The sequence below is a fragment of the Palaemon carinicauda genome, chromosome 45, assembly GCF_036898095.1.
Source record: "Palaemon carinicauda isolate YSFRI2023 chromosome 45, ASM3689809v2, whole genome shotgun sequence".
NCBI classification, from domain to species: domain Eukaryota; kingdom Metazoa; phylum Arthropoda; class Malacostraca; order Decapoda; family Palaemonidae; genus Palaemon; species Palaemon carinicauda.
This window is the reverse complement of record NC_090769.1, coordinates 38075385-38089805: the sequence shown is the minus strand read 5'-3', so window position 1 is coordinate 38089805 and position 14421 is coordinate 38075385. Positions and strand designations below refer to the sequence as shown.

The 14421-nt window shown below is 36.0% G+C and overlaps 1 protein-coding gene across 6 annotated transcripts in view; it reads right to left on the bottom strand.

The window, feature by feature from the left end:
* Positions 1–7734: 7734 nt before the first annotated feature.
* Positions 7735–14421, bottom strand: part of wge (winged eye) — a 104007-nt gene continuing 97320 nt past the window's right edge. For 4 of the 6 annotated variants that reach the window (XM_068367567.1, XM_068367562.1, XM_068367565.1 and 1 more), the window contains one exon: positions 7735–13576. In XM_068367567.1, coding sequence (XP_068223668.1) covers positions 13364–13576 — 213 coding nt within the window. In that variant the 3' untranslated portion in view covers positions 7735–13363. The remainder of the gene's footprint in view (positions 13577–14421) is intronic. The other 2 variants (XM_068367564.1, XM_068367563.1) reach the window with 1 other exon arrangement.

Here is a 14421-nt window from a genome sequence, read left to right as displayed (position 1 = left end):
ATGACATCGGTTCATGCTCCTTCTCCACCGTTAAACTGGTTATCGTCTTCTGGACGCTCTACATGTTTTTAAACGGTATAGAAAGAGAGCTTGTGGTAGACGTGACGTCTCCTGTACCACAACAGGTTGACCCTATTTTTATTATGCTGCTAGATATGCAACAGAAGCTCTCTTCGCTCATGCTAGTTTATCAGCCTGCGAACAACAAGAGAGTAGCAGGCCTGGACACTGAGTGTCAGGTAACTTCACACCTGGACACCAAGCGTAGTGAGACTACTATAGTCCATTTCTTTTAGCGATGCATATTTGCACCGACTCGCGGCGGTGCCCTTTTAGCTCGGAAAAGTTTCTGGATCGCTGATTGGTTAGAATTATCTTGTCCAACCAATCAGCGATCCGGAAACTTTTCCGAGCTAAAAGGGCACCGCTGCGAGTCGGTGCAAATATGCATCGCTAAAAGAAATGGACTATAGTCGAGATGTTCTTGATGATGAACGTCTTTACAACTCCCTAGTTAAATGTCGTATTTTAACCATTTTAACCCAAGGAGTCAAGCAGACAGACGTGACGTCGAATGTCCACCTAACGGGACGTTGAGCTTCCAGTGGAACATGATGTCCTGCAGGACGTGACGTTGAGCGTCCAGCAAGACGTGACGTCGAGCGTCTATCGGGACGTGATGTAAACCATCAAGCAGAATGCGACCCCGAGCGTCAAACAGCTCGTGACATGGACTTGTACGCATTTCCACTGTTCAATTCATTGCAAAGTGATGCAAAAGTTTGTGTCACACGAAAGGAATGGATTGACTCTAGTGGCCCTCTTTTGGCCCTCAGAGAGTGGTTCACAGAGGTACTGCAATGGATGGTAGACACTCAAAGAAGTCTTTCATTAAGAGTGGATTTACTCAAACAACCCCACTTGGAAGGTACCATCTAAATCTCCAAGCTCTTCATCGAACTGTCTTCAGATTATCGAAAAACTCACAAGAACTAGAGGTTTTTTCGAAGGAAGCAACTAGAGTTATTGCAGGAGCAAGGAGTACTTCTTCCATCAAAGTTTAAAAATCTTGGTACGAGGTTGGTTAGAGAGGGGTGCAGAGTCAACTCTCTTTCCTCGCCCAGTACTTCTGTAACTCAGATTGCTGACTTCCTGTTACATCTTCGAAGGAAATGCAATTTTGTTATCCTCTACCATCATAGGATGAAGAGTATGTTAGCAACCGTATTCATGGCACAAAGACTTGGACCTTTCTAATGTTTAAGACCTACAGAAACTTCTCAAATCATTTGAAACATCAAAGCAACAGCTCCAGGATTCACCAGTTTGGAATCTGAATATTGTCCTGAAGTTCATTATGAGTGACAGGTTTGAGCCCTTGCATTCAGCTTCATTTAAGGACCTCACAATGAAGACTCTATTTTTAGTCAGTCTGGCGACAGCTCACAGAGTCAGTGGGATTCATGCTTTTAGCTTAAATGATTGGTTTTTTCGAGATCACAAAGCTATCTGCTCATTGCAGTTAGGCTTTCTCGCCAAGAACGAACGCCCTTCTCAACCTTGACCCAAGGATTTTGAGATTCCAAACCTTTTGGATGTGGCTGGCAAGGGGTTAGAGAGAGTCCTGTGCTCAGTAAGTGCCCTTAAGTTATATCTGAACTGAACGAAAGAGTTGTGAGGCTAGTCGGAAGATCTTTGTTGCTCGATCTAGAAGTCCAAGTTACAGATGTCGAAGAATGTTCTTTCATTCTTCATCAGGCTCTTAATTAAGAGGCTCATGCACTTTGCAGTAAGGCAGACTGCAAGTTTTTATAAAGGCCAAGACGCTTGAAGTTCGAACTGTAACAACTTCGGTGGCCTTCAAGCAGAATACATCGTTGCAAAGCATTGAGGACACAACCTTTTAGAGAAGTAAATCTGTGTTCGCTTCACATTATTTGAAACGAGTCCAGACTCTTTTTGAGGACTGCTTCACTCTGGGACCATTCGTAGCAGCGAGTGCAGTCATGGGGGAAGGATCCACCACTACGTTCCCATAATCCTAATACCCTTTTCTTCCCTTGGAACTTTTGTATTTTTATGGTTGCTTGGAGATTGGTCGACAGTCTTCCACAATCAATGATTTTAGCAGGTGGTCAATTTTGTTCCTTGAGAAAGCCCAGAACAAGGGTATTGGTTGAAGTCCTGTCAACATGGAGGTTTTTACACCGATTTGACAGCGCCTAGAGGTCTTAAGCCCCCTAAGTGGATCACTGGGTCTCATAAGGAAAGCGGACTAATGACTAGTGTCATAAAAGTCAGCTTCCTTATCAGCTACGAACCCTTAAGCTTGTTATTTAACTCCTAAGTAATATTCCAACAATGTTGGGTGTCTCTGACCCTCCACCAAGGGCGTCAATCAGCTATATATATATCCACCGGGTAAGTCAGATGTTTAAAAATTATATTTTCATTATAAAATAAATTTTCTAACATACTTACCCGGTGGATATATATATAATTTAACTCCCTCCCTCCTCCCCTCTAGAGACCTATGGGCATGGAAAAACTGAGGAGATATGGAATGGTTCTAAGTACCGTTGCATGAGGGCTCACTGGTGGTACACCTGACTACTCAATCTGCGATTGCCGCGAGTTTTGAATTTCTGCCATGACATCAGGGACTTAAGCTATATATATATCCACTGGGTAAGTATATTCAAAATTTATTTTTATAATGAAAATATCATGTTTACACTAAATAAGGATGTAAGTATATAACTTACTGCCTTCCCCCAGAGAGAAGGTTCATATGGAAGGGGAGAATGCATCATTCAGGCTTTCATCCAACCACAAGTACCGTTGCCGGCATATGGCCGGCTGGTTAGTACCCAGAGGCGCTGGTACAGTCGGCATGCCGCCGACTGAGTAAGTACCTGTCAGCGCCGGCCCGGCCGGCAGCATACAGGACTTGTGGACGGCAGTCCAAAGACTGAAGAACCTTGGTGACAGAAGGGTCTCCCACCAGCAGCTATCATGGCCCGCACAACCTTCCCGGATTTTTGTCCATAAGGGAAAGCTGAGTGACTAAACAGCTGCTATGTAGGAGCTTGGCCGGCCCCACAACCCGCCGGCAAGCAGTGAGATTGCGGGACGACGGCCATAGCTAAAAGGACAGAGAGGGGCAGGGAAAAGGGTCCTGTATAGTGTAGAAGGCGGGGGCAATGTTGCCGCCCCCACTACACAAGGGAGAAACTCTGTTTCAATATCGGCGCCGTCCTAGGCAGCAGAAGAATGTCTATTCTTCAACCTAGGGTTTGCCACCCCCTCTCAACAAGGGAGAAACATCGTTTCAGTGCCAGCGCCATCCTAGGCTGCAGAAGAATGTCTATTCTTCAGCCTAGGGTCTGCCAGCACAGGACTAGTCTTCTAAACCACAGGGAGAAGGTGGTAGCATCATACCACCACTCCAGGTGTGGTTTAGGGAGGCTTAGCCTCCTATGCCGGCGGCTATAAGCCGGCAGGGGAGTGACTACTCACCCTGCCACTCTGCCGCCGGCAAAAAGACTGAATACTCTGAGATTCTGTGAAAAACCAAAGCCAGACAATCGCCGGCAAAGGAGGGAGACAGAAAAACCCTAGCCTAGTAAAGCCGAAGTGAACTACTCTATGGCAAGACCAGAAAGGGTTGCCGCCTGCGACGGCACTCAGAGGTAAAGAGAGATTACCCATAACTCTCCACAGGAGACAAGTATCGATTTATATAATTCTAGGAGTATACTATCTCCCTTAGAATCAATAAAACAATACACAAGGGTAAACGGGGAACTGTCTGAAAGTATACTACATTGCCTAGGCTAGGTAGCCTAGGCAAGACGAGATCTCAATTACCTAAATCACCAAAACTCTAACGTATATGATCGACAAAGAAAGAGGAAAATTATGCATACCATAAAAATCTTTACTAGTATAATTACGTATGCCTAAATAGCTTTCATAATTTATTAATCCTATTCCAACCGGGAAAGTCGTTCTGCTAACTAATAACACATGCCTAACGAACGACAGCGCCCATGGCGCCTCCGGTAACAGGCCTAGCTCCTAAGCACAATAAATTACTCTAATTTCACTGTGAAACAGGAGCTAAAAATATATACACTGTAAAGAATCAATACTCAACTTTCCAGAGGCGAAACGTTAGATCAACAGGGAACACCACTGAGCGAAATCGCTACAAAAATAGGAATGACCGCCATCTTGATACTCAATAGTAGTATGGGAAATAGGGTAACCTTGATACTCCCAAATTTGCCATTCTTCCCCCTCGAGGCGAAAACGCTATTCTGGGTGAAGATCGCTATGTGTCGTATCAAGTATACGTCCCCTGAATTATGCGATATCCTTAAGAGAAAATTTAAGGATATTTGCGCCAGGAGTTGGAATTCTGGAGACCCAAAGGTAAATTCTCTGGGAATATCACTGTAGTTCATATATCCCTTGGAAGCTACTTATAGGAACCTTCCATCAGGACGACATGGCTTGAGCCCAAAAGACGCATTAGGCTAGCCTAGCGCGAGTCGAGATCTCGGCTACGGTACGTCACTGAGACTGTATTGCATATGATCGACACATTTCATGGAAGAGGAAATATATGTGCATGATCTTATCTTCACTAGTATAATTTTGCCTAAATAGCTATAATTCATTAAAGCTAAATACCGGGAACGTTGTTCTACTGACTAAATAAGGCATATATGGCAAATTGGCAGCATCCAAAATGGCGCCTCCAGTGGACGGCTATGCTCCAATAAACACATCTAAATTATGCTAATTTAACTGTGAGAAGGGAGCTAAAAATTATACAGAGGAAAGATTAAATACTCAACTTTCCAGAGGCTAAAGATGCATGATAAATCCCAAATATTAGTAACACAAACACCAAGAGCAAGCGGGAGATACACCGCGGTTAATTCGCTACTAACAAAGGAATGGGTCGCCATGTTTGGCTCTGTAGTAGTACGGGAAGGGGATCCATCGGGTAACCTTGATGACCGCTCCCCTTCGATTTCACCACTCTTCCCCCTCAGAGCGAAAACTCGATTCGGGGCGAAGATTGTCATGTGTCGTATCAAGAAATAGGTCCCCTGATATTATGCGATATCCTTAAGAATTTCTGAAAGGATACTCGCGCCAGGAGTTAGAATTCTGGAGACATATGGTCAATTCTCTGGGAGTATCACTGTAGCTAAATATCCCTTAGAAAGCTGCCTAAAGGAACCTTCCATCAGGACGACATGGTTGAGCCCAAAAAAATTAGTTATGGGTGTGAAATATACTCCTCAGCCACCCTAAGTCGACTAAAGCTTTTAGATTTTGTACACCATACTGGTATAAGATTGGCAACAGGACCATTTAGAACTTCGCCTATTCCAAGCCTCCTTGTTGACGCTGGTGAATTACCGTTAGACCTTTACTGAAAGTCTTTTATTATTCGGCATTGGTTTAGGTTACAAATGCTTCCTAATTCTTTAACCTGTCAGGCTGCAAGCCTTGTAAAGCACTCGACATGATTTGAGATGCACCCGAAATCCCCTCAACCTTATGGTTTTCGGGTGAAACAATTGATAGATAGTCTTGATACAGTTAGAACCAAGGTGTAAGGTATCATCAACGCCTCCATGGAAATTACCAGAGGTATCTTTTTGTAAGTATTTTATTGGAGTTAAAAAGAATGACTGTCTTGGAAGCCAGGTCTCTTTTCATGGAACAGGTTGCAGAAAATAAGGAATAGACTCCAATAGCTCTAATACGATGTTGGCATTAGATTTGGAGTATATAGTAATGCTTTTCATAGTAGAGGTGCGCTTCCTCTTTCAGCTTCCATATTTATGCCCGATCTATACGGCATACTAACTGCTGTCGAAACATTTTTTAATGATGCAAGGAGTGTCCTCCAAGCTTTAGAAGTTTTTAATTCCAATAACCATTTAGTTTTGAAGATTTTAGAATGGCTATTTATTATTGGACTGAGAGGTACAACAGCTCAATTTTGCTAGGTTCCGGCTCACGTAGATGTCTGGAAATGAGAAGGCAGAGTTACTAGCAAAGAATTCTGCTGCTGAGTAGCAACCAAGAAGGTATCCCATTCTTTGTGAAGATTGTTCACCCAACGTTAAGAATTTGATTTCTAATAGTTGGCAATAGCATTGGGATAGTTTGGTTGAAAATAAGATGCGAGAGGTAATGAATGTTATATCACCCCGGAAGCACAACATGATGCGCCAAAAGCGGGAGACTACTCTTTGTAGTCTCTGCATTTGTCACACTCAGCCGACACATATCTGCTTACTGGCCAACACCAGCCATATTGCGACTGCTCTTTGGTACCCTTGACCGTGAGGCATTTGTTGACCGAATACCCCACCTATAGTAGTGAAAGAAATCGGTATCTGTTTGAGGCTTGAGGTAAGGATGCCTATAAACCTCAAATCAATCTTTGACTTGAACTTGTTAAACTTTCATTTTTTTATACAATATCATTTTTCTTTGACATGATTTTGCTCTAATTTTCATTTCTCAAGAACTAATCCTTATGAGAATCTTGAAATATTGCTGTATTTTTGTTTAAACTACTTTAAAATATATTACCAGACAAATCCTTTTCTTTTGTAAGATTTTCTTATTACCATAAGAACGAATACTCGAATGATATTGATATTTCAAGTTGTTAAGCATGGAAAACTAGATATCAATTACTGTTCCTTAGGAAGTATCAAAAATCATACTTTGTATTGTAAAAACTATTTTAATTGCATAAAATATAAGATAGGCAAGCTCAAAAATAACACAAACAGTATGCTTGAAATATATATTTTATGTACAAGTTTACACACTTCATATAACATGGCTTCAGAGAATCATCAATCCATTTTCTTGGCATCATCAGCAAATTTGATGCAATATTTATTATTTACTGGCAAAACAATAGTCTGTAGAACCTTCTAGGAAACAAAAGTTAACACAGGTGTAACTTACTTTCACAAAATATATTTACATACACAAGTATCACAAATTTTTAGAGAAGTAAATGACCTAATATAAGGCTTTGTTCATATTTTGCAAGGCTTTCTGGGAATTTTAAGCTAGTAGATTCTACGGTTATAATATTTTGTTAACAGTTATAGAACTATGTAACAGGAACTATTTGTACTAAGAAACCTCCTTATGCTTGAAATAAAGAATGAACTTTCCAATCTTGATAAAACAATACTGCAAGTCATGAATGAAATATGAAAATTACAGAATTATATAACTGTAAAATCTCACATTATTTGAATCTTGAGAACTGGTATGAAGATCTTGGAATTTGTAATGCAGTTTCACTGCGACTTTCAAACTTTTTTGGGGAGAAACTAATCTTTACATATTTCTGATTCCCTATATGTATTTCTATAGAATATTAGATAAAAAATGGAATGTGGAAACTGTTTATGCATAAACCAATAAAATTTGAACTGTAGTGTTCAAGCAGATTTATCTATTTTACTGATTGTATACAGGACAATAACAAATAAGAAAAAAATGCTTGTTTTATATACTGTATATATATATATATATATATATATATATATATATATATATATATATATATATATATATATATATATATATATATATATATATATATATATACACATACGTATGTACGTACTGTACATACATAAGAGTATATACATATACACTACATACATAGAGTATATACATATATAGTATATACATATATATAGTATATAAATATTCTAGCAAACAATGAAGTGTGGTGTAATTCAATGGGATACAGGAGACTCAAATTTACTGTTAAAACACCAATTTCCCACATTTATTTTTACACATGAAAAATAGATTTCAGTTTTCCATATACGGAATTTTGGACTAGACTTGAGCATATGATTGTCACCATTAGGTTTTCAATCCAATTCTGAAACTGCAATACTAAACCTAAATCTAATCACAGTACTGAAAATAGTTTCAGTTTTTGCTCACTGGACAATGGGTAGCACTGTATCCTTCTCAGTGTTTAAGATGCCCATAAGTAATAGCTTCAAAATTTGCTAATTTTGCAGATTTGTAAATCTATATGTAATGAAAAATTTAAGAACAGTAAGTACTTGGAGAAAGTATTTTTCCAATAAAAGCCTATTTACATAACAAAGAAGAAAACCTCATAATAACCACTGTTTATGATAAACATAATATCAGCCTAGAAATGATTGGCTATAGGGCTTATTATAGGCCAACATAACATAAATTACTGCAATTAAAGTCTTTAAGTGGATTTGGCACAATTTTTTTTTTTCATGAAACAGATCTACTAACCAATCTTGGGTTCTCATTCACAATGGTAACCCTGTGAAATGTTCAAATACTGTTCAGTGCAATATATATTGAACCTACCAATTTCAAAACTTTTGTAATAAACATTCAAGGATTGCTAAGTACTCTGTGCCTTAAATGCACTTCTTTCAAACTTTTAAATAAATTTTTACTCAATTTACAAATTTCAACCTGTGAATATGAAAATACCCTTTCATGCTTTTCCCTAGGTAGATGAAACATTTTACTATGAAATACATTAATAAAAATTAGAAAACCTTATTTGTATTCTACATGAAATTTTTATAAATGAATACAGAAATTTTGTGTTACTTAAACACAAAGCACCATTGTATTCTTCCATTCTAGGCAAGAATACTTATTACAACTTTGGTTATTAAAATTAATCATACAACACTAATCATTTAAGAAACCAAATGTGTCTATAAAACTAAGCCCATTCAAAATAATAAAAATATATGACCTTCAGTCTTCAAAATTCAATGGTACTAAAGTAAAATACAACACAGCTCTTTTTCTACCATGATAAAAAAAAAGTTACTTCCTCCATAAACATAAAATGCAAAATCTATAACCATCCAAACTTCTTGTAAATGATTTACAGAGTAAAACATGGGCATTTTCCTACTTCAGTATACTGTACTGAAAAGTGTAACAAAATACTGTATCTTCTTAAATGAATTATAAATAAGAAAAAAAACGTTAGTTCCAGCATTATTACTTTCTTCAACCTTTGAATAATTGTTAAAAAAAATCTTTCTCATACAAAGTGTAACAGAACAAACACACTAATTTGATTTCTATACATTTATCCACTCTTTAGTGTGCATGCAAAGTTGACTGATTCTGAAGTTGGTAGAGCTCTTTACTTTGTCATTTGCAAAATACATGGTTCCTTATTTCTTCACATTTAAATAGGATGCTACAATTTAAATTTTTCATTAAACCAAACCATGACTTTTAATACTTTACTTCATCAGTCTAGGCAATTATGTAACTAAACTAAGTCCAAAATTACATAGTTGTCAATAATGATTGAGTGAGTTAGGGCATCACAAATTGGGAGGCACTCCTACTACTGCCAGCTCACTATTTTCTTCCTTGTATATGAACAAGGTGAAGTCTACATCCACTTGGTAGGGAATGAAGAGGAGGGCATTGTTGGTAAAGCAATGTTTTGCATATACAGTATACTGTAGAAACTAAAAGCACTTTAGAACATATGTTCACATAATAGGATACAAATCATCGCTTTACACAGAAAAATGTTTGTTCAGGAGGGAAGCAACAGAATTCCTGAGCCATTTAGCATGAATATAGACCAGATAGCAGAAATAATAATTATGTAATGGGTCCAAAAAACTTTAATCTAGCTTGCTGACCCTACACATGTTAGGCCTTGTACTACATGTTCACCTTTATGCCTGGACATGAATTGGCCTTTTTCAGTTTAGATATCAGGGAATTTTTACTGCCAAAGAACTTGAAGAATCCCTTAATGCAAAGAAGGATAATAGCATACTTTGACTAAAATATAAGTGAATATGACAAAAAACTATTAATAAAGTCAATTGTACAAATTAAAAAGGAGTATTGAAGAACAAACCATTCAGCAACAGAAAACAGGAGAAAGGCAAGCAGTTGAAGTGGCCTATGGTCTTTCACAACTGGTACTTCAAAAAGAAAAAAAAAGTATCTCAAAGATGAAAAAACATACTAAAATATTTACACAGCAATAACAGCTAAAACTTTCATAAGCAGTCATGAAAGCTGTAAGCACATTCATGATTTATGCAATAACTGTTATAACCTTCAAATTAGCAAGAAAATAAGAGAAAACTTGAAGCAAACAAAATTTAAAAAAATTCTAGCTAAAGAAATTGTATATTGTAATCAAAAAATGAAAAAAAAAAATAATATAACATGTCATGTCGTCAGTTTATATTTTGAGAATTGTATAGTCAGGATCTGTTTTACTATTGAAAACCTTACTGTGAAAAAGAAAATCACAAATTTAAGCAAACTTGAAAGATATTACATCCAACCTATCATTCAATTGAACCTGATGAATGACAAATAATAAGAATTAAGGTGCAAAGGCAAAAGGAATCAATTACAAGAAAAAAATACATTAAATATCCATTTGAATTCAGATCATGTAACAAAATCACAAATTGCTATGTGAAGGAGAGTCCTCCAATGTAAAGCAGCCTCAATGTCCTTGCTGCCTTCCACTAATTCTCCTTGCTGCCTTTCACTAATGACAAGTTTGCAACTCAGGGCTTTTAACAGCTTAGACTGGCAAAATGAAGTACCGCAAAGCAATGGTTTGTAATTTCACATTAGGAAGCCGAGACAAACTGTGAGGCAACTGAGCAATGCACTTACAAAAGGTTCAACTGTTGTTAACTGTACATTAGCACTGTGGGTGCAGCATTAATAATTCAGAAAGCTAAGTATTTTTGTTTTGGATATAAATCAAAACTTCATTTATAAAGGTTAATATTTCATTTCCCTGATAGAATTTTCATGTGAACAAATTTCTTTTGTCATTAATAAGCAAATCTAGAGACTTAATATGATGTAAAAATGAAAGCACACAAACTAAAATAGCATTCAGAATTATAATACATGTACATATAAAGAATACTCTAAATAATAACTCTCCGCCCACTCCCAAAATTTCAAACTAAATAAGAAGTCAAAATAATTAAGCACTTATGATATCATGCCTTCTACAAAGAGCAGGCATAAAATAAAAGAAATTATATATCATGAAGAAAACAAGAACAAAGAAAAATTAAATTAAAATATTAGTGCAAGCAATTTGGAGTATTATAAAGAATATTAACAACATATGCAACACTGAACCATATTTCTAAATGGAATTTTTTTACAACCATGTCATGGAATTTTTTTATGAAAAACATAAGAACAATAACCAAGCATCAGAAACCTTTTGAACCATTATTATCTGTACAGTCAGGACATCTATTTTTTTATTTTATAGTGCTATATCATGACAATCTTCTAAATTTTATTCTATTTGATTTGTAATTTCAGTTTACAAGATCCTTCCTTTATTATTATTATATAAGTATGCATTGTGGTAACATGTCATTTTGTGAAGTTGCACACTAAACCATAGAGAGATCCAAATTCTTAAACAACATTAGAAAACTATTTAACTATCATGCTAGAACATGTTGAAAATTTTTTAAATGAGTAATAAAAGAAAAGAAATACTGAGACGCTTTTCCCCCGAAATGAGAAAAGATATTCTTTAGACTAGAAATGAACTTCTTGAAATATATTAAATGACACTGTTCATAAAGCATTTACAATGTAAAACTTGGTGTATTTCTAGTGTTGTTGCAGATTTTGGATCTTATGGACATATAATGGGATAATCCAAAGTTGTTAAGAGTCCTACATTTACTATATATCTTTATATACTGTATTGTATGAGATCCACAGAAACATTGAATAGTTTTTCAATGTCTTTTGATGGGATATATAACAGATCATTCAAGAATGAGCTCAATAGCATGTCACAATGTGGCATAAGTAAAATATACAACCATGTGATCTACTTTATTTCAATTCTTGAGCCTTCATTTATGACAAGAATGATAATCCCAAGAATATAACATACTGTTGTCTATAAAATGGTAGTTGAAACATGTATTATGATTGTTAAAACCAAATCAACATGTACGTAAAACACCATAATTCAGCGACACATAACAAAAACTTTTAAACCAAGCATAACATCTTTCACAAGATTGGATATAAAAAGGATCTTGAAGACTCTACTTATTCCTACATGACAAAATATTTGTCATTGGTCATTATCACTCTTAGTGTCACACACGACACAATTGCATGACACAAAAATAAGCTTTTAACACTAGCTGTGGTTCTAATTATAAAGTATTAAAACCATATATATATATATATATTTATATTTATATATCTATTCATTTAGATATAATGATTCACACAAAATATCTAAATATTTGCAGGTACTCATGTATATGATAAAAATCCTTATAATCTAAAAGGTGTTGTGAGAAAAAGGCAAAATTTTGGGAGATGGAAGTCACCTCTAATCAATCACTCCATTTTCAATGTAATAACAAATAAAGGCAGAGACATTTCATAAGTGATTTTGCAATTTCTGGTGATTGTCCATAAGCAAGTATCTTATAGTCAAATATCAGACTTTGTAAAACCTTCCAGTAATGCTACATGAGCATGAAGTTTGCACTAGCTGAAGGAAAATAAGCCAATTTTTTTCTCCTTTACTACATCATACTGCATGTACTTGTATAAGTTTTATCACACTCTCAAATAAAGTACAAAGGCCTAACAATTCTGTTATGCCTATAACATTCAAACAAAAGTATAATTATGTTTGACATTTTACTTCATAAATATATGATACTCATCTCTGTTTATATAGTAAACATTAGAATATTCTCATATATGTTATATAAGACAGATATCTATTAATCAAATATTAAAATCTCATATCATACAACTAATGTTGCCAACAGCTCTTGTTAACAGGCTTAATTGTGCATGATGTCTATGAAATTTATTCTATATCGCATTTGCAAACTAAAAACTTTTACTCTTTATTCAATAAAAATAAATTCTGTAATTAAATCTTAAAACCATAAAAGCTCCTCTTTGCAGAAGTTGCTTGCCTTCTCTTTGATGTCTTTGGTTATAAATAACTCAAAGACATCTGAAGAGTATTATTAAGGCTCATAAGTCAGGTTAGCTCTTTTCCTTCGAGTTAACGGACCATAGAATAATAAGCATTAGATACTATTGTGAAGCTCATTTCCTGTGGAAAGAAAGGTTTGGTAGCACAGACAAGTATCTTTAGCCCACATATGTTTGTTCATTGATAGAACTAATGTTTTAAAACCCCAGCAAGGTGAATCTCTACCATCCACCAGCAGCAAAAGCAACAGAATCCTCACGATACTCCAGGTTCCATTGTAATGTGTCCACTTATTGGATCATATGAACCAGCTAAATAATAAACATCACAATTTTCATAGTTGGGTCCATATCGACTTTCCAGCTCTCCTCGCCTTATTTTGTAATCTGAGAGTGCAATAACATCACACTTGTGACTGATGGTTTGAACATCATTTTCATCAGTATGCGGAGACTGGAATAAGGCCCCCTAGCAAAATAAAAAGGTATAGAATTAATACTAACAATTCATGTAATTAATAAAATCATGTGAAATGTAAACAAACTAACATTAAAGGAAATTAAATACTATACAACAATGAGAAATCCATCTGCAGATAATAACAAAATCACTTCAATTACAATTTGAAAGACTGGACTTTCAAACAAAAATATCACCTTTAATTCCTTTTTAACATTTTAACATAGACATTTTAAGAATAAATTTGAATTAATCTTATATTTTGTTCATACAATCCATTGCCTTGCATACTGCTAGCGGGCACAGAGACCCGCTTAATAGGAATAACCGTCTCTCAGCAGCTACAATTGGTATGGATATATTCACTCAAAAACAAAAAGGTTTGTGCTCAATGAAGGAGAAGACCTTAAGCATTTTTCATGTGGTACTAAGAAACAAAACATTGCTCTACACAGGTAAAAATCTACTTGTTGCCAAAGGATAAGAGACGCACTCAAGGAGTTATGGAAGGGATCCAAATAGCTGAAGTTAAGACATTTCTTCAAACTTTGCCTAGGACAATCCAATAAAAGTAGCAGGAGTAGCTAGGGCACAAACTTCTTGCACTCATATTTAGTGAGAGAAACCCTTCTCTGACTACATGAAAAGGACTATAAATAAATTCCCTAAACCACACGATTGAATAGTAATAGATATGCAGTTAGGCATACTAACGGAGAGATTACCATTATTTTGGGGTTAATAATTTCAAGATTCATGGCAGGAACATGGTGGGAAGACCATGCTACAAACAAGGAATTTGTGAAGAGATTGTGTAGTGTCCATAAGTTGGAAAAACTGGCTGAGATGGTTTG